This window comes from Saimiri boliviensis, chromosome 17 (genome assembly GCF_048565385.1).
Source record: "Saimiri boliviensis isolate mSaiBol1 chromosome 17, mSaiBol1.pri, whole genome shotgun sequence".
Lineage (NCBI taxonomy): Eukaryota > Metazoa > Chordata > Mammalia > Primates > Cebidae > Saimiri > Saimiri boliviensis.
In genome coordinates, this window is record NC_133465.1 from 48,843,613 (window position 1) to 48,870,148 (window position 26,536).

Below are 26,536 nucleotides of genomic sequence, written 5' to 3' on the forward strand. Positions count from 1 at the left end.
CCAGCTACTCAGGAGGCTGAGGCAGAATTGCCTGAACCCAGGAGGCGGAGGTTGCAGTGAGCCGAGATTGCGCCAGTTTCTAACAAGAGCGAAACTCCGTCTCAAAAAAAAAAAAGTCCCAGGGGGAGAGCCTTGCAACTCAGTGGCCCACCTGCCCCACCCACAGGGCCGGGGAGACTGCTGCAGGAAGCAGGCCGAAAACGCACAAGGGACGCCTGTCCAGGTTATCAAGTACCCTTGTCCATTATTTCTGGATCTTCACACAGTGATGCTGGGAAGGGGGAAGGGCAGGTATCATTAAGCCCATTTTTCAGAAGAGAAATAGGTGCCTTTTTTCAAATCCACATGGGGATTAAATGTCAGGGGCCTGGCCCCAAACCAGTGAGCTCTGCTCCAAGGCCAGAGCTCTTTCCATCCCCAGGTCTGTTTTCATAGGACAGCAAAGAGGACGCAGGATAACTAACGGGAGAAATGGGGCTTTATTAAGGTCTGGCAGATGTGGTGGAGGTGGAAGTGGAAACTGGGCCTAGGAAAGGGCAGAAGAAAGGCAACGGGCCCCTTGGAGCAGGAACCCATCCCTCTCCGCTTCCACCCAGCACCCCCCATCCCAGGTTCCTTTCTTCGACCTCCCCCTGCTTCCAGGAACACAGAGCACCAAGAACTGACAAGCTGGGACCCACCCGGGGCTGCAGCTTGGGGCAGAGTCCAGGCTTCTGTCTCCCCGAAGTGGGAAGAGCTGGGGAATCTCAGCGAACCTCCTCTCCCTCATGCCAGTTTAAGTTGGGAAGCGCCTTCCCTGTCCCCCAGATCAGAACAAACTCTTGTTTTCTGTGGTTGGGGAAAAGGTGTGAGGGGCTTGGACACTGGAAGCAGGACCTGGGAAGAAGCTGAGCTGAATTCCCCCAGGGCCCCGGTGGCGCCCCCAGGGGTTTCTGAGACTCCACCTTTATAGACTTGCCATTTCTCCACTTTTCCTTCCCAGTGACTGGTGAGCAGCTCAGAGTCTGGGCCAGAGCGACTGGTAGGACAGTGGGGATCTGCCCAGAGTCATCTGTGGGTTTCAGATGAAGGCTTCCCCAACACCAAATTCAACTGTATGTACACAGGGCAGCACCCCACCTGCGGCAGGGGGAGGAGCCGCTGGGGGCTAGTAAGAGTAGCCACCCTTGGGGCCAAACAGCTGGGCAGGGCCAGCGAGCTCTGGGAGGTAGGCGGGGCTCTCGTCCAAGTGGGACAAAGGAACTGTGTCCTCCTCACTGACCGGCCGGTCAAACTCGGCCTTGAGAGCTGGACGCTGATTGTCCGGGAAGGCCAAAGAGAAGAGGGCCTCGGGCTCGCACACAAACTTGTACACGTAACGCTCTCCAGCCACCTATGGGGAGAGAGAAGGGCTAGTCAGCTTGGCTAGCCCCGCAGCCTTGGTATGGGGTAAGGTGGGGGAGTGGGAAATGCAGCCTTCTACCAGTCCAGGCAGATGCTCAGGGCATTTCTCTCCCATGCTGGTTCCCCTGAGAAGCTGACTTTCCCTTCACAGTTCTTACTCCTTTTTCATTTCAATGTCTCCCTGCTTGGGGCTTCTCAGTTCCGGTGGAGCACTTTTTTGGGAGAGGAAAACCTTGGGATTGTCCACAATTTCTTGTCCCTCTGACCGATTCATTATCTGATCCTGCAGAGTTGCTGAGGGCTGCCCTTCTGACCCTCTCCTTCATTAGCTTCCCACAGCCACTGCCCCCACCACCTTGTCCCTGGACCCACAGCCCCCACCTTCTGCATGATGCCTTTCTCATAGTAGTATCGGAGCGAGCGGCTCAGCTTGTCGTAATTCATGGCTGGCCGGTTCTTCTGGATGCCCCAGAGCCTGGCAACCTGGGGATAAAAGAGTTTTGGGGTGGAGATGCCACCTTGGCAGAGGAAAAAAAAATGGGGGAAAGGTCAAAAAGAGCACTGAGATTCTCGGTGCAAAGTACTAAGCCAGCCCGGCAACAAAGCATCAGCCCATAAACTTAGGCTTGGCAAGAATTCCAGTCAGGTAAAGCAAGGATCATGGTGGAGGCACGTGCCACCATTCCCCAGGTCCGCCCATCTCCAGGCCCTCAACTTTGGAAAGGAGGGCAGGGGATATCTGAGAGGCCCACCTCCTCAGGCTCAATGAGCTTGAACTCCATTCCCCGGCCCGTCCAGGCAATGAAATGGGCATTTGTTGGGTCATCCAGCAGGGCCACCAGAAATTGCCACAGCTGCAGGGCACCCCGGCGCTGGTAGGGTGGCCCCTCTCGAAATGCACCAATCCCTTCCTGCTTGATGTCTCCTGGGGAACATGAAAATAGGAGGTGTGGGGTTTGGGTCTTCTGGTCCCCCAAGCAACTGCCTCCCCTCACCCCAGGGATTTTTTCAAGGGGTCTCCCAAGGCACTTTTCTATGGGTCCCACCCTCTTGCAACCATGAAACGTGATGTGACTCCTTCCGGGACACAGCATATTAAGACCTTGACCCTCCCATGAACAGTCACTTCTCTGACCTTCAAATTTCTCAGGGACAACGCAGACATCATCTGGGAATGGTCGCAGAGTTTTCTCATAGCCATAGCCTTGTAGAGGAAGTTAGGGGTTGCTCAGATTTGGGGGTTCACTGATGAAACCCCAGAGTCCAGAGGGAATCCTGGCCAGGGAGACCCTCCCCCAACACGGAGGGCTTGGCAGGGGAAGGGGAACTGCCTTACCCATGGCCCCGTCACCTGGAGAGGGCCCGGAGAAGCCCTCTGTGTGGAGGTACATTGATGCACAACCGGTGAGATCTGTGGGGAAGAAAAGGGGTATGTGAGAGGTGGCTAGGGTGGAGCTGGGGGGTAGGGGAGGAGGAAATCCTATCCCACATTCAAGAAGTTCTTCCTAGGCTGGCTCGGTGGCTCACACCTGTAATCCCAGGACTTTGGGAGGCCAAAGTGGGTTGATCACGAGGTCAGGAGTTTTGAGACCAGCCTGACCAAGATGGTAAAACCCGTCTCTACTAAAAATACAAAAAAATTAGTCAGGCAGGCCGGGCGCGGTGGCTCAAGCCTGTAATCCCAGCACTTTGGGAGGCCGAGGCGGGTGGATCACGAGGTCGAGAGATCGAGACCATCCTGGTCAACAAGGTGAAACCCCGTCTCTACTAAAAATACAAAAAATTAGCTGGGCATGGTGGCGCGTGCCTGTAATCCCAGCTACTCAGGAGGCTGAGGCAGGAGAATTGCCTGAACCCAGGAGGCGGAGGTTGCGGTGAGCCGAGATCGCGCCATTGCACTCCAGCCTAGGTAACAAGAGCGGAACTCCGTCTCAAAAAAAAAAAAAAAAAAAAAAAAAAAAAAAAAAAAAAAAAAAAAAATTAGTCAGGCGTGGTGGTGCTTGCCTGTAATCCCAGCTACTCAGGAGGCTGAGGCAGGAGAATTGCTTGAACCCGGGAGGCGACGGTTGTGGTCAGCAGAGAGCCTGCCATTGCACTCCAGCCTGGGCAACAGAATGAGACTTAAGTCTCAAAAAAAAAAAAAAAAAAAGTTCTTCCTTCCAGCCTGCTTCCTGGTGACTATTCTTTGCCCAAGTTGCCTGCCAACCACAAAATCCCAGGGGAAGTTCACCCAGAGGGAGTGTGAAGCTGGAGCCCCTCAACTTGAGGGCTGGGGCAGAAGCCATGGAAGGCAGCAGCGGGGGCTGGGCAAGCTGTTCTGCAAGGCCCAAGCTGCCAAGGAGCAGCTGTTTCCTGTGGGTTCAGAGGGAGGAGGGAGGGCGAGATGAACGTCCGGGGAAAGGGTTCGGTGTCCACGCTTGACTCCCTCAGAATGGACAAATGTCCGGTCAGCAGGTCAGATTCCCAGCCCTGTGCGCACGTGTGTGTTTGTGTTTGTGTGTGTGTGTGTGTGTGTGTGTGTGTGTGACAGAAACAGAGTGTGCGTCTGCATGCACCTGGGGAAGAGGCAGTGGGCACTGGGCCTTGTTCTTTCAGGTCTAACAGAGCACATTCCACTTCATCTCATTCCATTCCATAGGATAGGAACCTCCCCACTCCACATCGGGGAGGCGGCTGCGTGAAGCCACTCGTTCAAGTTCCAACCCCTTCCCGCCCTCCCCCCACTCCACTCCCACCTATGAATGAGAAGATGGTGAAACCCGACACCTCAGGGAGGAGGCGGGAGGGTGGGCTCATTCATGCATCCATTTTGTGAATGGAATTCCTGACTCCATTCAGGCGTAGCTGGGGGGAGGGGCAGGAGTTCAAGGGCATGTAACACGATCCCCTCCGGTCTACAGCCTTTGAAGGTCAGCGGCAAGAGTGCCTCCCTCCTCCTCTCCCAGCTCACTGCCAAGCCTGGGTCAGGCTTAGGCCCTGGATTTGAGGACAGGAGCACCCATCCGGTTCTCAGTCGGATAGCCTGGGGGTTTGCGGCTCATCCCCGTGCCCCTGAAAGGTTGCGGGCACCACAAAAAGATAAATTCCAAAGTTCTAGCTGGCTCTGGGCCTACTCTAATAAACTCAGATTTGGGGCTATTAACAATGTAACAAAAGCCAGGAGGAAAGAAGAAAAGGCAGGGTTTTCTGGGCTCTTCCTGGACCTGGCCCTCCCTCAGCGCTTGGGGCCTTGAACTATAGCTATTTATGAACATAGCTGGGGGCATTTCACTCCAGTCAGCAGCCAGGTGGAACTAGAACTTAAATAAGTTCCTACTTCCAGTGCCCAGCCTCTGGTCAGGGCATACATCAACTGGGAGGCTCAAACGGGATATGCAAACCATATATTAACCTGCCAACATGATGAAACTCCATCTCTGTTAAAAATGCAAAAATCAGTTGGCTGTGGTGGTGGGCACCTGTAATCCCAGCTACTTGAGAGGCTGAGGCACGAGAATCACTCAAACCCAGGTGGTGGAGGTTGCAGTGAGCTGAGATCGCACCACTGCACTACAGCCTGGGTGACAGAGGGAGATTCTGTCTCAAAACATGCAAACAAACAAACACCCTGCACTCCTATTGAGAACTAGCAAGAATGATGAGCCTGGCTAGTTTCAAGTTCACGTTTCTCTTCACTCAAATCCCTTTGTGTTTTTTAACTTCTGTGGGGATAGGGACCAGACACATTCTATTCATCTTTGTATTTCCCAACTCTGCACACTCATGTTCCTGTCACAGTAGTTTGGTCTTAGTGGGGAATTAAAACCTCAAACACCTGTTCAATCGAAATAAACGCCTTAACTTTCCTATTAAGTCACAAGCTACATGAGGGCAGGATCTACATCCCCCTTTATTTTATTTTTATTTTACCTTTTTATAAATAGACAGGGGATCTCACTTTGTTGCCCAGGCTGGCCTTGAACTAACACCTGGGCTCAAGGGATTCTCCCGCCTTGGCCTCCTAAAGTGCTGGGATTACAGATAAATCACCATGGGGGAGGGTTGATTATCTTTTAATCTAAATATAGGTTTCCCAATTGAAAAATAACAATAGGCTGGGCATAGTGACTCACGCCTGTAATCCCAGCACTTTGGGAGGCGGTCCAGGCGGGCAGATCACAAGGTCAGGAGATCAAGACCATCCTGGCTAACTTGGTGAAATCCCATCTTTACTAAAAATACAGAAAAATTAGCCAGATATGGTGGCATGCACCTGTAGCTACTCGGGAGGCTGAGGCAGGAGAATCGATTGAACTCAGGAAGTGGAGGTTGGTTGCAGTGAGCCAAGATCATGCCAGTGCACTCCACCCTGGGCAATAGAGCGAGACTCTATCCAAAAAAAAAAAAAGAAGAAAAAGAAAAGTAACAATTTGGCTGGGTGAGGTGGCTCATGCCTGTAATCTCAGCACTTTGGAAGGCCAAAGCGGGCAGATCACGATCACATGAGGTCAGGAGTTCGAGACCAGACAGGCCAATATGGTGAAAACTTGTCTCTATTAAAAACACAAAAATTAGCCGGGCGTGGTTGCTGGTGCCTGTAATCCCAGCTACTCGGAGGCGGAGGCAAAAGAATCACTTGAACCTGGGAGGCAGAGGTTGTGGTGAGCATCTCAGCCTGGACCCCAGAATAAGACATCTCAAAAAAATAAAGAAAATAAAAAAAGAAAGAAAAATGATAATTCTTTTGAAATTATGAAAAAAAGGGGGGGTGGGTCAGATGTATGAAATGGTAAACAGGGATGTAGAAAGGTCGGGAGACATTCTGGGCTTAACTGAACTCTTCACTTGATCACATGCCACCCTGCCGCACCCCAGTCTCTTACCTGAGTCGTAGGCGAAGTCCGTCTGCTCCTGTTTGATCACCACCCCCGCCCCTGGGTACCTGTGCCCATTGACCCCACCCTGGTCCACGGTCGGCTGGCCTGCCTGTTCATACAGGGGGTCGTGGTATTCTTGCTTGAAGCTCTGCTGGGGATAGGGTGGGCAGGGCTCCGACAGCTGGTGCTGGTAGGGGGCTGGGAGGGGTTCCCGGCCCCCTCCCTGAGATGTGAAGTTGTGGCAAATGTCCAGGGGCTGCTGGAAGACGGAGCTGGATGTGGTTGGATGGAGAAGGAGGAGAATAGAACTTTAATCCCTCCTCAAGCCTGCTACTCCCAGGCTTACAGAGCGGGCTCTGGAATGGGGTCTAGGGGGTTGGAGTGTCAGTATCTCTCCTCTCTACTCTGCCGCCCCCCACCCCCACCGCCCCGAAGCTCAAGTCTTTATGGAGAACACTCAAGAAGTGAAAAATTGTTTGAGACCTGGGCCCACAAGCAGTGGGGTTTCCCTGTCTCCTTACCTATGTTCCCCAAGGTACCCATGGCCAGGGTGGGGCTGGGAGGTGCCAGAGGATCTCAGGAAATTCCGTTGCTCTGCCCGGGGAAAGGGCTGCAGGGGCGACTGTCCAAGGGCACCAGGGGCAGGGGACTTGATGGCAATTTGTCTGGGGGGGTCATAGGCACTGGAGTTGAGAAGGAGACAGGGGTGAGGGAGCAGAGAAGCTGGTAAGCGTCTTTGAACCCTTCATTCCTAGGAAAGTGAGGTCACCGGGATTATGGGAGAAGGAAGGACAGAGGAGGCTGCAAAGGGAACCACAGAAGCCACAGACAGCCCTAGCGAATTCTTCTTTTTCAGAGACAGTCTCCTTCTGTTGCCCAGGCTGGTCGAACACCTGGGCTTCGTTACTCAGAGCAGTGGTTTAGGTGGCACAGTGGGCCTCTTGGTGGCAAGAGACTCTGCTCTGGCTTCCGTATGCATTCCTGAGGCCCTCTGCTGCCTTTTCCGTCTGATTATTTAGAGGATATCCTTAGCTGTATTGCTTCCTTACAGGAGCTGGAAAATCCTTTGTCTAACTTGCGTCTCAGCTGCTGCCTCTGCCCCTGCCTCCCTTCTCTGGACACCCTTCCCCTACCCTTTACCAGGTCCGGCTGGGGCTCACCTGGAGTAAAGGCACTGCTCGCCATGGTGGTAAGGGAGTGGCGGCTTCCTGCTGCAGGACAGGGCCGGGTCTGTGTGGGGACTCTGGGGCTCCTTCTTGATCCTGGTGGTGGGGCTGTGGAAAGCTACTGCGAGGGTGGAGGGGGTAGAGGGAACAGAGCAAGGCCAGAGCCTGTCACACAAGAGGCAGGCAGGGCATCTGACACCTTCTGTGCTTTGAGGACCAGCTGGGTGACTGCAACAGCTTCCTTCCCTCTCTGGGTATCAGTTTTCCCTGATCCAAGGTGAGACATTTAAGAACATTTTGGCTATTTACATTGTATCTAGTTTATATATCAGACTAGTGTCTGATTATTAACCAAACAAATCCTCTAAAGTTCAACATTTAGGCTGGGTGCAGTGCTTACACCTGCAATCCCAGCACTTTGGGAGGCCAAGGTGGGCAGATCACTTGAGGTCAGGAGTTCAAGACTGGCCCGGTCAACATGGTGCAACCCTGTCTCTACTAAAAATAAAAAATTAAAAAAATTAACTGGGCTTGGTGGCTCATGCCTGTAATCCCAGCATTTTGGGAAACTGAGGCAGGCAGATCACCTGAGGTCAGGAGTTTGAGACCAGCCTGACCACCATGAAGAAACCCCGTCTCTACTAAAAAGACAAAATGCCGGGCATGGTGGCACGTGCCTGTAATCCCAGCTACTCAAGAGGCTGAGGCAGGAGAATCACCTGAACCCAGGAGGCGGAGGTTGTGGTAGACGGAGATCACACCATTACATTCCAGCCTAGGCAACAAGAGCAAAACTCTGTCTGAAAATAAAAAAAAAAAAAAATTAGCCGGGCATGGTGGTGGGCACCTGTAGTCCCAGCTACTCAGGAGGCTGAGAAAAGGGAATTGCTTGCCTCAAGGGAATCTCTGCCAGGAGGCAGAGATGGCAGTGAGCCAAGATCACACCACTGCACTCCACCCTGGGCTACAGAGCAAGACTCTGTCTCAAAAAAAAAAAAAAAAAAAAAAAAAAATTAATGCAACCCCAGGCCCCAGAAAACACTTTCATAGGAGTGAGTACCTCCAACCTAGGGCCTGTAGTTTTCCTGAGTGCCCTGGAAAATTCCAGGGGTGCAACATGTTTTCTTACTTGAGGATATAAAGAAGCTTCCTTTTTCTGGTTGAGGTTGGATATTGGCCCACTTGAATGTCAGCTGAATAACATTATCTGTGAAGAACATTGGCCTTTCCTGTGGCCCCTGCTGGGTTCCCAAACTAGCCACGAGGCTGAGCAGCAAAGAATTGGTTCCAAGCCAGTGTGAGTGAGATTCCGTTTTAACTGCAGTCCAGTCAAATGCCTTGTTTGTAATCAACTATTCTCTGCTGTTTTCAACGTTTTGTGCCCTGTTCTGTTTCACTGGTGTAGACAATTGTCAGCAAAGTATCTGACATTAAAGTGGGCTTTTTGTTGTTTGTTTGTTTTGAGATGGGGTGTCGCTCTGCTGCCCAGGCTGGAGTGCAGCAGTGCAGTCTTGGCTCACGGCAACCTCTGCCTCCCAGGTTCAAGCAATTGTCCTGCCTCAGCCTCCTGAGTAGCTGGGATTACAGGCGCCCGCCACCATGCCCAGCTAATTTTTGCATTTTTAGTAGAGACGGAGTTTTGCCATGTTGGTCAGGCTGGTCTCAAACTCCTAACCTTGTGATCCACCTGCTTCGGCTTCCCAAAGGGCTGGGATTACAGGCGTGAGCCACTGTGACCAGCCTAAAGCAGGGTTTCTCAACAGTGGCACTATTGACAGGTGGGCCAGATAGTGTTTTATGAATATATTGTGGGGAGCCATCCTGAGCTTCATACGGTGCTTTCGGCAGTATCCCTGACTGTACCCACTAGACGCCAATAGCACCCCACCCTCAACTGTGACAACCAAAAATGTCTATAGATATGACCAAATGTCTCCTGGGGAGCAAAATCGTCCCCAGTTACATGAAAGCAACTTAGAACTGGACTCTGCAGAACTGGCCCAGGCCCCTCACTTCAGATCTAAGGCAGTGGAGGACCAAACGGATAGTGTCTGCTGGAGGGTCACACAGCAAGAACACAGCAGCCCCGGATTTCAGCCAAGGTTTTCATTCCAGTTACTGCCTCGGGCTTTGAGATCGAACCCAAGAATGGGGAGCCCTGACCTTTACCCCCACTGTTTTCAGGAGAGAACAGCTGACCTGTGATTCTCTATCCTACGACTCACTTCCTGCCACCCCCACTCCGGGACCTCTACTCACGGTTTTCTGAATGGAAATCAGGAACAAACGGCTCATCACTGTCTGGTACCTGAGCTGCAGAGAGAGATCAGAGGTGAGTTTGGGGTGGGGCCCTGGTGGGCTCCTGGGAGGCTCCATTATTGCAGCCCTGCAGATTAGCAACAGTCAAGAAAGGACCAACAGCCTTTAGACCGGGGTGTCCACCTTTTAAGAATTGTCTTGGACCACACATAAAATACACAAATACAAACATTAATGATATCTGATGAACTTAAAAAAAAAAATCACAAACAAATCTTATAATTTTTTTTTTTTTTTTTTGAGACGGAGTTTCGCTCTTGTTACCCAGGCTTGAGTGCAATGGCGCGATCTCGGCTCACCCCAACCTCCGCCTCCTGGGTTCAGGCAATTCTCCTGCCTCAGCCTCTTGAGTAGCTGGGATTACAGACACATGCCACCATGCCCAGCTAATTTTTCATGTTTTTAGTAGAGACGGGGTTTCACCATGTTGACCAGGATGGTCTTGATCTCTTGACCTCGTGATCTGCCTGCCTCGGCCTCCCAAAGTGCTGGGATTACAGGCTTGAGCCACCGCGCCCGGCCCCAGATCTTACAATGTTTTAAGCAAGTTTATGAGGAATTGGTGTTGGGCCTGGGCTGCATTCAAAGCCACCCTGGGCTGCATGTGGCCTGCAGGCCCACATGTTGGACAAGCTTGCTTAAAACTAAAGGTAGCTCCACCCTAGGTCCTAGTGCCCCCTAGCTCTGGGCTCCACTCAGGAGGGAAGACTGTTCCAGAACCTGTAGAAGCAGATTCCAGTCTTTCTTTTCCTAGACGCTTTGTCTTTATTTCCTCCATTTTTCTGAAGTGGAACAGCCTTGCCTGTCAAAGTTTACAAAACTCCCTCAAAGCTCACAGCAGTCATATCTGGGATGGGCAGACAGTGGGACCCCGTGGATTTAAAATCACATAGAAGGTCAGGGGGTGCTGTGGCTCACGCCTATAATCCCAGCACTTTGGGAGGCTGAGGCAGGTGGATCACCTGAGGTCCGGAGTTGGAGACCAGCCTGGCCAACCTGGCGAAACCCTGCCTCTGCTGAAAATACAAAAATCAGCTGGGCGTGGTGGCAGGCGTTTATAATCCCAGCTACTCATGGGGCTGAGACAGGAGAATCGCTTGAACTCAGGAGGTGGAAGTTGCAATGAGCTGAGATGGTGCCACTGCACAGAGCTTGCTCAACCTCTCTCAAAAAAAAAAAAACAAAAACAAAAAACCTGAGCCAGGGAAAGGAGATGGAATGGAGGCAGGAAGGAGGTTTGACAGAGGGGAAAAGTTTGATGGATGTGGTAGATCAGCTACTTGGGAGGCTGAGGTGGGAGGACTACTTGAGCTGAGGAGTTCAAGTTCAGCCTGGACAACATAGCAAGACCTTGTGTCAAAAATAAAAATAGGGCCTGGTGCGGTGGCTCACACCTGTAATCCCAGCACTTTGGGAGGCTGAGGTGGGTGGATCACCTGAGGTCGGGAGTTCGAGACCAGCCTGACCAACATGGTGAAACCCTGTCTCTACTAAAAATGCAAGAATTAGCTGGGTGTAGTGGCTCACGCCTGTAATCCCAGCTACTCAAGAGGCTGAGGCAGGAGAATTGCTTGAACCCGGGAGGCGGAGGTTGCAGTGAGCCGATACCACACCACTGCACTCCAGGCTGGGTGACAGAGTGAGACTCCATCTCAAAAATAATAAAATAAAACAAAATAGAAAAGGAGGATGCCAGTGGGAGAGCAGGAGGCTGGTGACTGGGTCCACTGCAGAAGGCAAAGGACACTGGCTGAGCACCTAGGTGCCTCATCCCTTTAATATGCAGCTGAGGGGAGGGATTCCCAAGGTTGGAGGTCTGAGGAGCTCTCCCTGGATGCCAGTATGGGTGGAGCTAGGTTTGGGAACAGGCAGGAAAACTGAAATACAGCGGCAGCGCATCCAAGGCTTCTAACCGGGACAGCAAACTCTGATTTCTAGTTCTTATCCTGGCCTCCCCAGAGGGGAGCTTCCCAGGTGGTTATACAGCTAAGTGTCTCCCTTGATCCCAGTCTTTGCCCACTTTTGCCCCTCTCTCAAAAATAAAGGGATCACATCAGGAAGTGTAGACATGAAGAACTTCCTGACATTCCAGAGAGTGGTTCTAGGTGATGAGGCTGGACTCTCCTTCCCTGGAGACTGTTCTCAGACTGGACAATGGGGAAACTGATAAAATGCCCAGAGAGGTCAGGATGGCTGGGGAGGGGGATGGGATGGCTAGAGAAAACCTGCACACACCCAGCCTACACAGATGCACATCCCAGCCCGTCTGCTTCCCTCTAGGCTAAGGTTCCATTGTTTCTTACTTGGATTTCAGCCACAGCCTCTTCTTAGAATATCCTACTCTGACCTCCTATAGTCCCTTGCTCTCCACCTAGCTGCCAAGGTGACCTTTTTACAACAAAAATGGAATCATTTCTCTCTTATTTAAAGCATGGACTCCAAATGCTTGCCCTTGGCCTGCAAGGCTCTGTGTGACTTGGCCTTGCCCACCTCTGACCCGCCGCCTCTCCTTGCCTGGGGCTGCAGCACTCTGGTCCCCTTTCCAGCCTCAGACCTGCTGAGCTTGTTCCTTCTTCCTCAGATGCTTTCCTGCCTTCCTCTTTTTTTTCCTGGCCATCAGTCTCAGCTCACTTTGACATCTCTGCAGAGGGCTTCTCTGACTGCCTCTAAACCAAAGTGGTTCCTCCTGGCTCTCTATTGAGCCTCTGCTTTGTTTTCTGGTGCATACTGCCACCTGAACTTACTAATTTATGTTTACCCGTTTATCTATCTATCTATCTGTCTGTCTGTCTGTCTGTCTGTCTGTCTGTCTGTCTATCGATCTATCATCTATCTCCTCCACCAGGAAGTTAAGGTCTATGAGGGCAAGAGATTTATCTCTTGTCATCTGATTCTCCGACACCCAGCACAGGTCAGAGTAGACAGCAGGTTAGAGTAGACACTCGCTGCATTATTTCTTGACTGTGTGAATAAACAGGCAATAACCGTTTGTCCTCAAGCTGGGACAGGCACTGAAGAGATCCTGACCATCCTAGCCCTTCCCTGCAGGCTCCCCCTCTCCACACACAAGGCGACACTAGAGGGGCAGGTCCTCTCTAGGAAAGCACATCTCACAGGGGATACTTTAGGTTGTGATACGTTGCTTGGCAAGAATATTCTTCAACAACTTGCTTTAAATATTAGAGACGTCAAGTGTTTATAAACATAGGCTTGTATTAATAGAAAGTTGATTTCTTGACAGAAGGATCAGGGAGAGGGAATTTAAGAATTGGGAGCTGGCCGGGCGCGGTGGCTCAAGCCTGTAATCCCAGCACTTTGGGAGGCCGAGGCGGGCGGATCACAATGTCAAGAGATGGAGACTATCCTAGTCAACATGGTGAAACCCTGTCTCTACTAAAAATACAAAAAAGTAGCTGGGCGTGGTGGCGCGTGCCTGTAATCCCAGCTACTTGGGAGGCTGAGGCAGGAGAATTGCCTGAACCCGGGAGGCGGAGGTTGCAGTGAGCCGAGATCGCGCCATTGCACTTCAGCCTGGGTAACAAGAGCGAAACTCCGTCTCAAAAAAAAAAAAAAAAAAAAGAATTGGGAGCCACCAGCAGCTAGAGGAGAAGTGAGGACAAGTCAACATAATACTTTGGTCTAAAGTGCCCAAAGAAATCAGTGAGACCTGAAACCCAGTGGCAAGAACAAACAGAAACACACAGGTGGCACACATCTTTTCAGGAACACAAACATGGCAAAAAGTCAGCCATTCCCAAACTGGCCCAATTCAAGAGTCACCAGAGCATAGTTAAAAACATGATTCCCGCAGGGTGTGGTGGCTCAAGCCTGTAATCACATTTTGGGAGGCCAAGGCAGGCAGATCATCTGAGGTCTGGAGTTCCTGGCCAACGTGCCAAAACTGCATCTCTACTAAAAATATAAAAATTAGCCAGGAGAGGTGGCACACGCCTGTAATCCCAGCCACTCGGGAGGCTGAGATAGGAGAATCACTTGAACCTGGGAGGCAGAGGTTGCAGTGAGCCGAGATCACACTACTGCACTCCAGCCTGGGCAACAGAGTGAGACCCTGTCTCAAAAAATAATAATAGGGCCGAGCATGGTATCTCATGCCTGTAGTCCCAGCACTTTAGGAGGCTGAGGTGGGCAGATCACAAGGTCAGGAGATCAAGACCATTCTGGCCAACATGATGAAACCCCGTCTCTACTTAAACATACAACAAATTAGCTGGGCGTGGTGTCACGTGCCTGTAATCCCAGCTACTCAGGAGGCTGAGGCAGGAGAATCACTTGAACCCAGGGGACGGAGGTTTCAGTGAGCCAAGATCGCGCCATTGCACTTCCAGCCTGGGCAACAAGAGCGAAACTCCATCTCAAAATAAATAAATAAACAAATAAATAAAATAAAATAAAAACACAATTCCCAATCCTCTCCTGGGAGAGTCCCATTCCATAGGACTCAGGTGGGGCCCAGCCATCTGCATTTTAAAATCTATTTATTGGTGGGGCACAGTGGCTCAAACTTGTAATCCCAGCACTTTGGGAGGCCGAGGCAGGATCACCTGAAGTCAGGAGTTCAAGACCAGCCTGGCCAACATGGTAAAACCCCATCTCTAAAAAAAAAAAAAAAAAAAAAAAACCACACAAAAATTAGCCAGGCATAGTGGCAGGCACCTGTAATCCCAGCTACTCGGGAGGCTGAGGCAGGAAAATTGCTTGAACCCAGGAAGCAGAGGTTTCAGTGAGCCTAGATTGTGCCACTACACTCCAGTCTGGGCGACAGAGCCAGACTCTGTCTCAAAAAAAAAAAAAAATCTGTCTATTATGAGAAAGTCTCTGTCACTCAGGCTGGAGTGCAGTGGCACAATCATAGCTCACTGTAGCCTTGAGGCTCTGGGCTCAAGTAATCCTCCCACTTCAGCCACCACAACCTTAAAAATAGGCACATTTGGATAGAAGGTAGGAGGCCAAATCTGTCTACCTGCCCAGGGGTGCAAAGCCCAGGCTCATCCCCGCTGTGCCCTCTGGTCCATTCAGAGGCAACAACCCCCAAGGTGGCAGAAAGTGAGGGTGACCGGAGCAGAGTGATCAACATTTCCCTCCCTCCTACTAGGCAAGAAAGGTCCCAAGGGAAAGGGTGGTGCAGAACTCAGGGGTGGCTGACGCACTCCAGGGGTCCCCCCCACCCCGGGCTTCATTTACTGCCACTTTCCATTGAGGTAATGGGCTGGTGGTATCTCCTGCTGGCGTCACTGGCGCTGGACAGCAGAGAGCCCTTGGCATCATCCTGCCTTTCTTCCTGCCTCGTGCCTGACAGTTTAACCAGAGACCCCTCCGGCCCAGCAGTCCAGGAGGAGGCCTCCTCAAGCACATAGACCACACCCCAAAAGAGGTGGCACCATCCTCTTCCCAGAGCCAGGAGAAATCTGTCCTTGCTCGGCCCCTCCCCTAAACACTGGCCTTCTCCCAAAGTGGGTAGGCCAGGGCCCTCAGTCATCCAGAGACTGTCAACAGGATAGAAATAGGAACACTGAGCCTTGCGTTCCTGGAGAGCAGGAGAATTTTTAATTACCATGTTTGGTCTTGAGTGTATACCACTCTCTTTATTTATTTGTTAACTTGGCTGAGTTTTGGCTGCCATGCCACAGTGCGCCAGAGTCTGTCCCTGGCTCCATCCTGGCGCTAAGATGGAGTTTATCTGTCTGAGGACGGGCAGATGATTAAGAAGGGGGTGGAATGGCCGGGCGCGGTGGCTCAAGCCTGTAATCCCAGCACTTTGGGAGGCTGAGGCGGGTGGATCATGAGGTCGAGAGATCGAGACCATCCTGGTCAACATGGTGAAACCCCGTCTCTACTAAAAATACAAAAAATTAGCTGGGCGTGGTGGCGCATGCCTGTAATCCCAGCTACTCAGGAGGCTGAGGCAGGAGAATTGCCTGAACCCAGGAGGCGGAGGTTGCAGTGAGCCGAGATCACACCATTGCACTCCAGCCTGGGTAACAAGAGCGAAACTCCGTCTCAAAAAAAAAAAAAAAAGAAGGGGGTGGGAAAAGTGTCAGGACAGCAGAATGCCCAGAGAGAGAATTTTAGGGACTCTCCTGTCAAAATGGGGGTCAGTTAAAAAAAGAGGAGGGGTTCTGGGGCCTCCCAAACTGGATTCTGAAAGAATGTTAACACAGAGACAAACTGAAGCCTACCATGCATTAGCCACCCACACCACATATACCCTGCCACCCTCTTCCCAGGTTCCAGTCGTAGTGTTAAGGGGATAGACGCATTCTCCAGAGCTTCTGCTCCATTGTGTCACTGCTGTCCCTTACCCTGCCCCCACCCTGGCAGCCTCTGTACTGGAAGAAACCAGTTGTCTAGTTGTGGAGGGGACATTTTTGTCCCCAGGAGTCTTCTGGAAGGGGAAGAGACAGAAAGAGGGAGAAGGAGGCATTGTAGCTGGTAAAGACTCGGGAGGGGATTTCTCTCCCGACAGACATGCTGAGGCACCAGTGTACACGCACATGGACACGCATTCAGGGATGCACACACCCTATTTCCTTTCACTTCACTCTTGCGGCAGCGCAACAGCACAGGGTGAAATGTGCCCTCCATGCACGCCCTCTGTGCACACCCTCCGCACATGGGATCTTTTTTTGGAGCTACAAATATGATTGGGAAAGCCAAAGGGCAAGGGGATTGGAGCCCTTGGAAGAGGGTTGGGGAGTAGTGATTCTGGTGAAAAAGGGAGCGCAGATTGATTCCTTTGAGAACCTGATAAAAGCTACCGGTCATTCTCTTCCTAAAAACATCCATACACCTTTGTGTATGGTGCACTCCCAGCAATTTTACACATAGTCTCAGAGGGATCAAGAGTCCCTGCAGCACATCCCCAGGGCTCTGGCAATCCACAGACCCCAGCCTCACACAAAGGAGTCATGGCCTAGAGTCAATGGCTCTTACTACCAAATAGACAACAAAGTCATTGTCCCCAAGGTTTCAGGGCTCCTGAAAAGCCTGGAAAGAAACCTTCACCAGAAACCAGCACATCTTTTATCATAGCCAGACACATTTTGGGCTCAGCCTGCCTGAGCCTGGGTCTTCCTGTAGCAGCCTGATTCTTTCCCCAACATCTCAACAGATCCCAGGTACCCCCAAATCAGACACGCCCTCCTAGCCTCACATCATTCCCCTCTGTCTACAAAATCCCAACCCCAAATATGTGAGCTGGCTCCATAAAGCCCCACTTACACTCACCCTTCAACGCCCAGACACAGGACACCGAACCGGCAACCATATCGGAATCTCCCTATACCTGCCCGACTCCAACCTGTGCATCCTCCAAATGCTAAGTCTTTGCAGCGCCCCCACACTAGACCCCTTGCTGCTTCTCTCCAAATTGGGGCTTTGGAAGAAACCAAGCTGAGAGAGGGAGGTTGGGCTCTGGTCCCCATTCCTCCTAATGAGTCCCACCATTGGCAAGTTTCCAAAGGAGCTAGTCCCTCCCTGCCACCCCAAAGCTCCCCATGGGTTGCCGGTGTCACTGACCTGGTGGGAAGAGGCAGGAGAGGAGGCTGGGGTGGTGCTGGGATGGCGCAGGGGGACAGGGCCCCGGCAGCTGCATCTGTCTCCGCAGAGAAAGTGAGAAGGAGCGATCGGCCTCAGCATCCCCCCCTCAGGCCTGGCCATCCATCGCCAGCTGGGAACCTGAGCTGCTCCCTCAGAAGGAAGGAGAGGGAACCAAGGAGATCCCAGCGCCCACCCCACCTCCTCCTTGCAATCCCCACCCCCACCTCCCCACCCACTGGATTTAAATGTACAGGGCAGCAGCATGTAACTAACACACACACACACACATACTCTTTTTTTCTCTCTCACACACATACTTGCTGTCACACTGACACTGACACAGACAGACAGACATGCGGACCCTCTCCAGACCGCCGGCCAAGAGGTAGAGAGATGAGAGCTTTTTCCTCCCCCTCCCATCTCAAACCCGGGCACAGATGGACCAGCTGCTGCCAAAATGCCAACCTCAGCCCACCCCTAGCTCACAGCCCCAGGAGCTGCCCACTGTGGGGACTCTCAGCTGACAGGCAAGGAATGAAGCCGGTGAGCCAGACAGAAATCAGGCGCTGGGAAAGGAAGTCTTTGAGAGCCCATGGAAACTGACACCTCTGCGTTCTTCAGCTTCAGCCCAGCTCCGGAACCTCAGGAGGAGGATGGGGAGATGGGGCAAAGCTCTGCCTGTAAATTGGAGCTGGGCATGCAGGACTTGCAAGGTCGGGAAGACGCACACAATACCCCCAGATCCCTCCAGCACTCACACTGCCATTCAGCCATTAATTCCACAAAATGTCTTGAATGCTTGCTCTATGCTAAATAGTCATTCTGTCAACATATATATTTTTAGAATACCGTAGTGGGCAAGACAGACCTAGTCTCACTCCAAGGATCTAGTCAGGAGTCATTTTCCTCTTACTCTAAGCTTCTACGGAGAGTTCCAGGGCAGTTGGATTTGAGCTTTAAAAAAAATTACCAAAGAAAAATGCCAGGGTGGAGGGAGGAGGAGATCCTAAGGAAAAGACCTCAAAAAGGGGTTCTTAGTGTTTTGGCTTCTTCCTTTTCGTAGCGTTAAAATAAAGGAACCCTAAGATGGGGCTAGTAACCCCTTGCTCTCAGAGGCTGTCTAAACCACCATTTTCCCTCCCACCTGCAGCCCCACCAGCGACACCCTCAGGCCCCACCAAAAGGCAAGGATGAATCCAACCAGGAAACCTCTCAAACACACCACTTCCCCATCAGGCCCAGCCACGGACCCCACCCCAGCCAGCTCTCCGCTAACTCCCCAGCACACAGGAAGGGGAATTTGCCTGGGGGCGGAGGTATTCAAGTGGGATGGAGGAGGGAGGAACACTTGATATTAGAATTACAATCAAGGCTATTTGGGGAGGAAGCCCTGGGCCCTCGGTGCCGAAGGACTGCCGAAAAGAATTATTTAAACTTTTGTTGTGCTTTTGGCTTGGACAGTAAAATTGGTGCTGGGATTGGGAAGAAGAGAAACTCACGGGATAAGAATCAATGCTTTGGCAACTCCGGAGGATAGGTGACAAATTAATTGTTTCTCCCCCCACCCACAATGACACCCCAACACGCACCTTGGCCTGGCGGCTTCTGCAAAACAAACTTTGCAAATGAAAATTTCAACCAGGAAAATGGGCCTGGGGCCAAGTTCCATTCAAATAAGCAAATACCCCACACAATGGTCTGATTCATCCTCAAGCCTAGTTACACAAGCCTGGCTCAGGATAGAGAAAATAAATATCAATGTAAGTGTCCACACCGGGCGCTGGGGTGAGTAGAGTGGCAAGAAACCTGGGGAGAGAGGGCCTTGGAGGCAGGGAAGGGAGGGAAGTGTAGGGCCAGGGTGGAATAACAGGGGCTACAGAGAGTGTTCCCCTCTCCAGACTCCCAGAATAGAAAAGGTCACAAAACTACTCACCTTCAGCGAGCCACGTCTCCTGGAAGTGACTTAGATCCTGGAATAGATCTGAGGGGTAAATAGTGGAATTGGAGGTGAGGTGGAGGGGACAGTAAGAAAGAAAGAGCCCTAGCAAGCCCCGGTGAACACCCCCGCCCCCCGACTCGCGCCTCGCCTTGGTAGTAGGGACCAAGAAGAATGACCAGATTCCTTGGAGGGCGAGTTTTTTGGGGAAACAGGCGGGGGTTCCAGGGTCGGCCGGTGTGTGTGTGTGTGTGGCCGAGGACGGTCGCGGTTTGTGTCTCTTGCTCTTTACCTTCGGAGTCAGAGGGAGGCAGGGAGCCCGGGTCCATGAGCTTCCCCTGCGGGACCATCAGCGCTTCGCGCAGGCTCCCATTTCCTGGCGATTTCTGCGAGAAGGGGTAGAATGCCCCCGAGTCACCCCGAGGCGCCTAGTCTGGGGGACGAGGTTGGGGTCCCCGGGTGGCTCGGGGCGGGGCAGCCCAGGACTCGTCTGGGACGGCGGGGAGGGGGTCTGTGGCGAGAGTAGGGGCTGGGTGCGGGGCGGGGCGGGCGTGGAGGCCGGCGCGGCGCTCACGCTGCTGAAGGTGTAGGGCACTTGCTGGTCCAAGTATCCGCCTTTCATCCTCCGCTCCATCCGGCCGCTCCCTCCGGCCGCACGGCCGGGGCCCCTAGCGGGGGCCGAGACCTGGGGGGGAGGGGACTGCGTTCGCACACCGTCCTGGGAGGGCTGCGATGGGGGCGGGGAAGGGTGGCGGGAGGGGGCAGTCCCGAGGCTCTGAGTCCGACAGCGAAACTTCTCCGACTCACTGGGGCGATGGGGAGGTTTCCGCCTGCCAGGCCGAGCGCCACCACCACTCCCCTCCCGCCAAAGGCGAAAGGAGGTCCCACCTGCTCCCGGGAGCCGGGCTCGCCGTTTCTGCTTTCTGCAGCCCTGCTCTACCCGGGCTCGGTTACATAAGACGTGTGTGTGTGTGTGTGTGTGTGTGTGTGTGTGCGCGCGCGAGCGCGGAAGAGCAGGCGAGGCGCACACCATCGCATGCCCACAACTCCCGCGCCCCCTCCAACCCCGAATCCCAGCGCCTCCCACCCCCGCCCTGGAATCTGCGGAGGCGGGCGGTGAGAGTGTGGTGTGCGTGGGAGGCGAGGCGGGGAATCACAGACACTCTCCCTCCCTCTCCCTCCCGCAGCCTCACCTGAGGCCGGGGCGTCTGGGCTGGAGCCGCGCGGGGTTCCGAGCATGCCCTGGGGCCGGCACCGAGGGCCGCGGGGCTAGGCCGGAGCGAGGCGGCCCCGGCCCCGGGTCCCCAGCGCACCGACTTGTTTTTCGGGCGCCGCAGACAGTTGTGAGCCCGGGGGAGCAGCTGATTGGTGCATTTCCTTTGCTCGGCCTCGGCTCTCTCTCTCCCCAACCCGGTTCCCTTTGTTTCATTGACTTTTGTGAATGGAACCCCAGGGCTGGGCACGCCCGCCAATCCGGAGAGTCGCCCGGCCTAGTCAGGGGGCGGAGTTTCCCAGCAGCGGGGGCCAATCAGAATGTAGGGGTTGGCTCCCGGCTTCATTCACTGCTCCGGCTCCCATTCATAAAAAAATAAACTCGCGGCCGGAGTTCATTCATAAAGAACCGAGAGAAAAGGAGAGAAGCCCAGGACCCCGCGGCTTCTCCACGGTCTCTGCCACGGCCTTGGGTCTGAGGCGCCGCGAACTCCTCCGGCTGGCGTCTGCACACGTCCCTGCATCTGCGTGTACGTGGGAGTATGAACATGTCTGTGTGCGCCCAGCGGGGAGGCGACCGGGCTTGTGTGCCCAGAGGAACAATAATAACTAGCATTTATGAAGCGCTGCGCTTCCACGTGCTCATTTCGTTCCCATAACCCGACGAAGTGGATCGTTTGATTCTTACAGATACTAAAAATGAAAGCTCAGAAAGAGATGGTAACTCGCCTGAGGTAACTCAGCTAGTCAGCACTTCGGGGGGTTTAGTACCTCAGATCCCTCACACTCTCCTGTAGAGCACTCTGAAGCCATGATTAAATGAGTTAAGCCATGTGACAGCTGATACATAGTAGGTGATCAATAAATGTAAACTGGCACAGAATCCAGGCTTGTCCTCAAAGGTCTGTTCTCTGCAGAACTGTTTTGTGACCCACTTTCTATTGATTGCAGCAGAAACTAGAGGCCCTAGGGTAGATGATTTCTGAAAAGTGTAGCTCCCTTTCAGCCATCTTCCCTCTTAACTGACAGCAGCAAAAGGAGCAAAAGCAAAAGCCCCAAAGGCTCTGATGATCTGGGGGCAGGATGGTTTTCAATTTTGGCTCAGAAGCTGGTTGAAGTTTCTGTCATCTCATCCATTCACCACTTCTTTCAATAAACATTTATTGTATCAGATACAGTGCTGGGTGCCAGGCAAGCAGCTATGAACAAGACAGACATCTGAGGGGAGCTGGGCTGTTTGGGCTGTGGCCATAGGGGCACACAGGACATGAATCCTCAAAGGCCTTTTTTTTCTGAGACAATTCTCTGTCTCTTCAGCCTATGTACTCCTTTGTGGACAGCCTGATTTTGCGTCCTGTCTGTGATAAATACAAAATAATGTTCGAAAACCAGGCCAGTAAGAGTAGCTTCCCAAATTCATCTAACCTTACACCCACCACTTTACAGATGAGGCAGTGGAGTTTCAGAGAAGGAAATGACACATGTAAGCATCTTTGTGCCTGTCTGGCCAGAACTGGGGCTAAAACATAAAATTGTTGTTTAGGGCTCACTCCGTGAGATCAGCTTGGGCAAATGAAAATGAACTTCCCTTTCTTCTCTGCTGTAATATTCTCTCTCTCTCTCTCTCTCTCTTTTTTTTAGATGAAGTTTTGGTCTTTTGATCTCAGCTTACTGCAACTTCCCCCTCCCGGGTTCAAGCGATTCTCCTGCCTCAGCATCCCGGGTAGCCACTACGCCCAGCAAATTTTGTATTTTTCAGTAGAGACGGAGTTTTTTCATGTTGGTCAGGCTGGTCTCGAACTCTGAACCTCAGATGATCCGCCCCTCTTCAGCCTCCCAGAGTGCTGGGATTACAGGCATGAGCCACTGCCCACCTCTGCTGTAATATTCTATAAGGCTCATATCTATTGTCCCTTTCCTCCAGGAAGCCTTCCATGATAGCCTGAATCAGTTCCTTTAGCCCCATACAACATTCTTGACTATATATCTCTGGTGTGGAATTTTTTTTTTTTTTTTTTTTTTTTTTTTTTGAGACGGAGTTTCGCTCTTTGTTACCCAGGCTGGAGTGCAATGGCGCGATCTCAGCTCACCGCAACCTCCGCCTCCTGGGTTCAGGCAATTCTCCTGCCTCAGCCTCCTGAGTAGCTGGGATTACAGGCACGCGCCACCATGCCCAGCTAATTTTTTTTTGTATTTTTAGTAGAGACGGGGTTTCACCATGTTGACCAGGATGGTCTCGATCTCTCGACCTCGTGATCCACCCGCCTCGGCCTCCCAGAGTGCTGGGATTACAGGCTTGAGCCACCGCGCCCGGCTGGTGTGGATAATTTTTACTCTGCCTCATGATGTAGACATACATCCTTATGTATGGAGAGCTCTCCAGAGCCCATTTGCCTCTGTAAGTCCTCCTCAGCCTGTTTTCATGCTTATGAGGGTGGCATGAAATGCTTGTGTAGTGAATAGGTACAATACAGACCAAACTAATTGAGCTTAGCAGGAATCCTGCCCAAGGAAGAAGAGGCAAGCCCAAGCAAATCCCAGCTTTGGGCTGGATGGAACCAGTTTAGAGAAGAGTGTGAGTTCTGGCCAACAGAAGTGGGGAGGAGGACAGAGAGTTCTTTCTGGAAGGCAGCTCCGATGTGGTCTCCATGACAATGAAGAGTCCAGTGGGTCTTTAAGTTGGTACTGGGCACTTCGGTGGCGTGGGGCTCGTCTAGGGGTGCCAGTGCCCCTCCAGTTCTGAGTTTTTGTTTGTTTTGTTTTGTTTTTGACAGAGTTTCACTCTTGTTGCCCAGGCTGGAGTGCCAAGGCTCCATCTTGGCTCACTGCAATCTCCACCTCCTGTGTTCAAGCGATTCTCCTGCCTCAGCCTCCCAAGTAGCTGGGATTATAAGTGCCTGCCACCACCCCTGGCTAATTTTTTGTATGTTTAGTAGAGACCGGGTTTCACTATGTTGGTCAGCCTGGTCTTGAACTCCTGGCCTCAGGTGATCCACCTGCCTTGGCCCCCAAAGTGCTGGGATTACAGGCATGAGACACCGCACCCGGCCTTTTTTGTGTTTTTTTGAGAAACAAGAGGGTCTCCCTCTCTTACCCAGGTTGGAGTGCAGTGGTGCCGTCATAGTTCACTGTAACCTCGAACTCCTGGCTTCAAGCAATCCTCCCACCTCAGCCTCCCAAGCAGCTGGGACTACAGGCATGCACTATCATGCGTGGCTAGTGTGTATGTGTGTGTGTGTGTGTGTGTGTGTGTGTGTGTGTGTGTGTGTGTGTCTGTTGTGGTTTTTACAGAGACAGGGTCTCACTATGTTGCCCAGGCTACTGGCTCTGAGTTCTTATATTCTTCTGGAGGGCCCCTGGCTCCCTGGTGAGTAAATGCCCCTGTCCCATTCCCAATCCTCCCCAGCCCTGGCAGAGGCTGAGAAGCCTTCCTTCTTCAGGCTAAGAGAAGATACTGCTGCTGTCACTGACCTCTGATTGAATGGCCAGGCTCAGAGCAGTGATATTTCCAAGGGGAACATTCGCCTCTTACACCACTGGAAGTAGTTGGGGAGAAGGAAATAGAGGAGCTAGAGGTTTCTGTTGGGAATCACATCACAATAACCAGCATGTACTGAGCCATGCCCTGCTGTAAGTGCATGACCTGCATTAACCCATGCAACCTCACAATGAGCCTGTGAGGTAAGTATTAGGATTGTCATTCCCATTTTACAGATAAGGAAACAGAGCCCTCACAAATACACATTTACCCCAAGGGCACCCACAACAGACTCAGACTGAGGACACCCCAAACAGACTCACAGACATGCAGACACTTTGAAGGCACATACAACAGGCCAGATGGAGGCCAGATATATACATAGACCCTCTTGGATGCAGGATGCTCACAGTCCCCTCCTGGACACACAGCTTTGTGGACACATGCAGCATACTCCCTGACACCCTCCTACACATTTTTAGTGGGGGTTGCACAGATAAATGCTTCTTTCCCCACTAGGAGATTGGGGGTGCTGAACTCTGACCTGTTTCCCAGGAGCCTAAGATACATAACGTAAATGTGGGGTTTTTATATGCAAATGTTCATGTAAAGGCAGGCTGTGGCTTGCTCTGGAGGTTGGAAGATCAGAGCACTGTGATGAGTAGGGAGAGAAAGCTGTTGGATTCACCTGGATCAGACATCAGGATGGCTCAGGAGCCATCAGAGAAGCGGGCTTTCCCCAGGGCAGGTTTCAGAGAATGAGCGGAGGGCTGGATTGGGTTCTCTGGGTTGGGTTAGCTGGGGACATCCTGTGGGTGACCCGTGCCATGTGACTGTGAGAGGAGGATGGAATTATCTTCAAGGCCTGGCTTCCTCATGTCTGGAAGAGCTGAGTTTCAGAGCCTTAAACGGTGGAACCCATTGGGGTAGCCTTGCGAGACAGCTCTGCAAGGCCAGATGGATGAGATAAATAGGGTCAAGTAATGTCCTGTGTCCCTTTAGTATCTCCCAGACTGGAGACACTAGAGGAATGAACCAGACAGCGGGGTCTGGTAGTAGGGATGGAAGAGGGGGAGGCTGGGGTTCTCCCCATGGGCTGGTGGGTCAGGATGATCAAAAAGCACCACTCCCTGACATCCTTTTGTCTTGTGTCACTGTCCCCCTTTCACATCGCTTCCTCTAAACTGCAGGGCTTCTGAATGACGGGTGCGTGGATATGTACTCCTGAAATTAACTGCCTGCACCAAGATGCCTGAGGCCCATTTTTCTTTTATTTATTTATTATTTTTAAATTTTTTTTCCAGTTGTTAAACGATCCTTTATTGAAATATTTTCCTTTGTGCTTCTTAACTAGCTGGGCATTCCACAGCACCACTGCTGATGTCATCTATGATGTCATGAGGGTGGCGGCCATCAGCATTACAGCCCACAGACTGGGCAGTCCCCCAGATCTCTTTATGGTTCCAGAGAGTTCTCTGGCTAAAGATAGGTGCCATATCTGTTGAGCAATGTTGACAATCGCATTGAAAGTGACATTCCTGCTGTGTTTAATGTTTTTTTCTGTTTCTTTCTGTCTCTTGGTGGCTCCTTGAGGGCTTTGATGATCAGGGCAGAGGCAGAAGGCACCACCTCGATCTGGGCCTGTCTGTTCTGAATGGTCAGTTTCACCGTAATCCTCAGGCCCTTCCAGTCACCTGTTACCTTGGCAATGTCATCACCTACTTTTTTTGGAGACAGACCCAGGGGGCCGATCCTGGGGGCTAGTACAGAAGTAGCAACAACTTCACCCCTGGTGCACCTCAGGTATACGACTTTGATCTCGTTGGGGTTGAACTTCAGCGGCGTGGTGGAGGCGGCTGCTGTGGGATGAACCCGGATTTGGGATGACCAAAGAAAGGTACACCTTGGCCTCCTCCGAGCCGAAAGCCATTTATTTATTTATTTATTTATTTATTTGAGACGGAGTTTCGCTGTTGTTACACCTTGGCCTCCTCCGAGCCGAAAGCCATTTATTTATTTATTTATTTATTTATTTATTTGAGACGGAGTTTCGCTGTTGTTACCCAGGCTGGAGTGCAATGGCGCGATCTCGGCTCACCACAACCTCCGCCTCCTGGGCTCAGGCAATTCTCCTGCCTCAGCCTCCTGAGTAGCTGGGATTACAGGCACACGCCACCATGCCCAGCTGATTTTTTGTATTTTTAGTAGAGACGGGGTTTCACCATGTCGACCAGGATGGTCTTGAACTCTCGACCTCGTGATCCACCCGCCTCGGCCTCCCAGAGTGCTGGGATTACAGGCTTGAGCCACCACACCCGGCTATTTATTTATTTATTAAAGACGGGGTTTCACCATGTTGGTCAGGCTGGTCTTGAACTCCCAACCTCAGGTAATTCACCCAACTTAGCCTCCAAAGTGCTTGGATTACAGGCATGAGCCACCACGCCCAGCCTATTTATTTTTTAATGTTATAAAACTAAGAAGACTTTTTTTGGGGGAAGCCATGGGGACAAAGTGTCACTATGTTCCCCAGGCTGTAGTGCAGTGGAACAATCATTGCTCATTCATTGTGGCTTTGACCTCTTGGGCTCATGTGATTCTCCCACGATCAGCCTCCTGAGTAGCTAGG

General features: G+C 52.1%; 1 protein-coding gene and 1 pseudogene across 4 annotated transcripts; both read right to left on the reverse strand.

The window, feature by feature from the left end:
• Positions 1-226: 226 nt before the first annotated feature.
• On the reverse strand, positions 227-20,612 carry ETV4 (ETS variant transcription factor 4). Of its 4 annotated transcripts, none has more exons than XM_010331518.3 (13): positions 20,106-20,162; positions 19,792-19,902; positions 19,510-19,603; positions 19,215-19,262; positions 9,665-9,718; positions 7,400-7,526; positions 6,761-6,922; positions 6,246-6,511; positions 2,735-2,794; positions 2,519-2,587; positions 2,136-2,308; positions 1,765-1,866; positions 227-1,372 (listed from the first exon to the last, which is right to left on the reverse strand). In XM_010331518.3, the coding sequence occupies exons 2-13, from the start codon at positions 19,849-19,851 to the stop codon at positions 1,148-1,150; spliced, it is 1,440 nt and encodes a 479-aa protein (XP_010329820.1). In that variant the 5' UTR covers positions 19,852-19,902; positions 20,106-20,162; the 3' UTR covers positions 227-1,147. The 4 variants fall into 4 exon arrangements, with proteins under 4 accessions (XP_010329820.1, XP_039332043.1, XP_003943702.1 ...); XM_003943653.3 differs by lacking the exon at positions 20,106-20,162 and adding an exon at positions 20,411-20,612 and having other exon boundaries at positions 228-1,372; positions 2,720-2,794; XM_003943652.3 differs by having other exon boundaries at positions 228-1,372; positions 2,720-2,794.
• Positions 20,613-25,253: 4,641 nt separating this feature from the next.
• On the reverse strand, positions 25,254-25,833 carry LOC101050209 (large ribosomal subunit protein uL11-like; annotated as a pseudogene).
• Between the last annotated feature and the right edge of the window lie 703 nt (positions 25,834-26,536).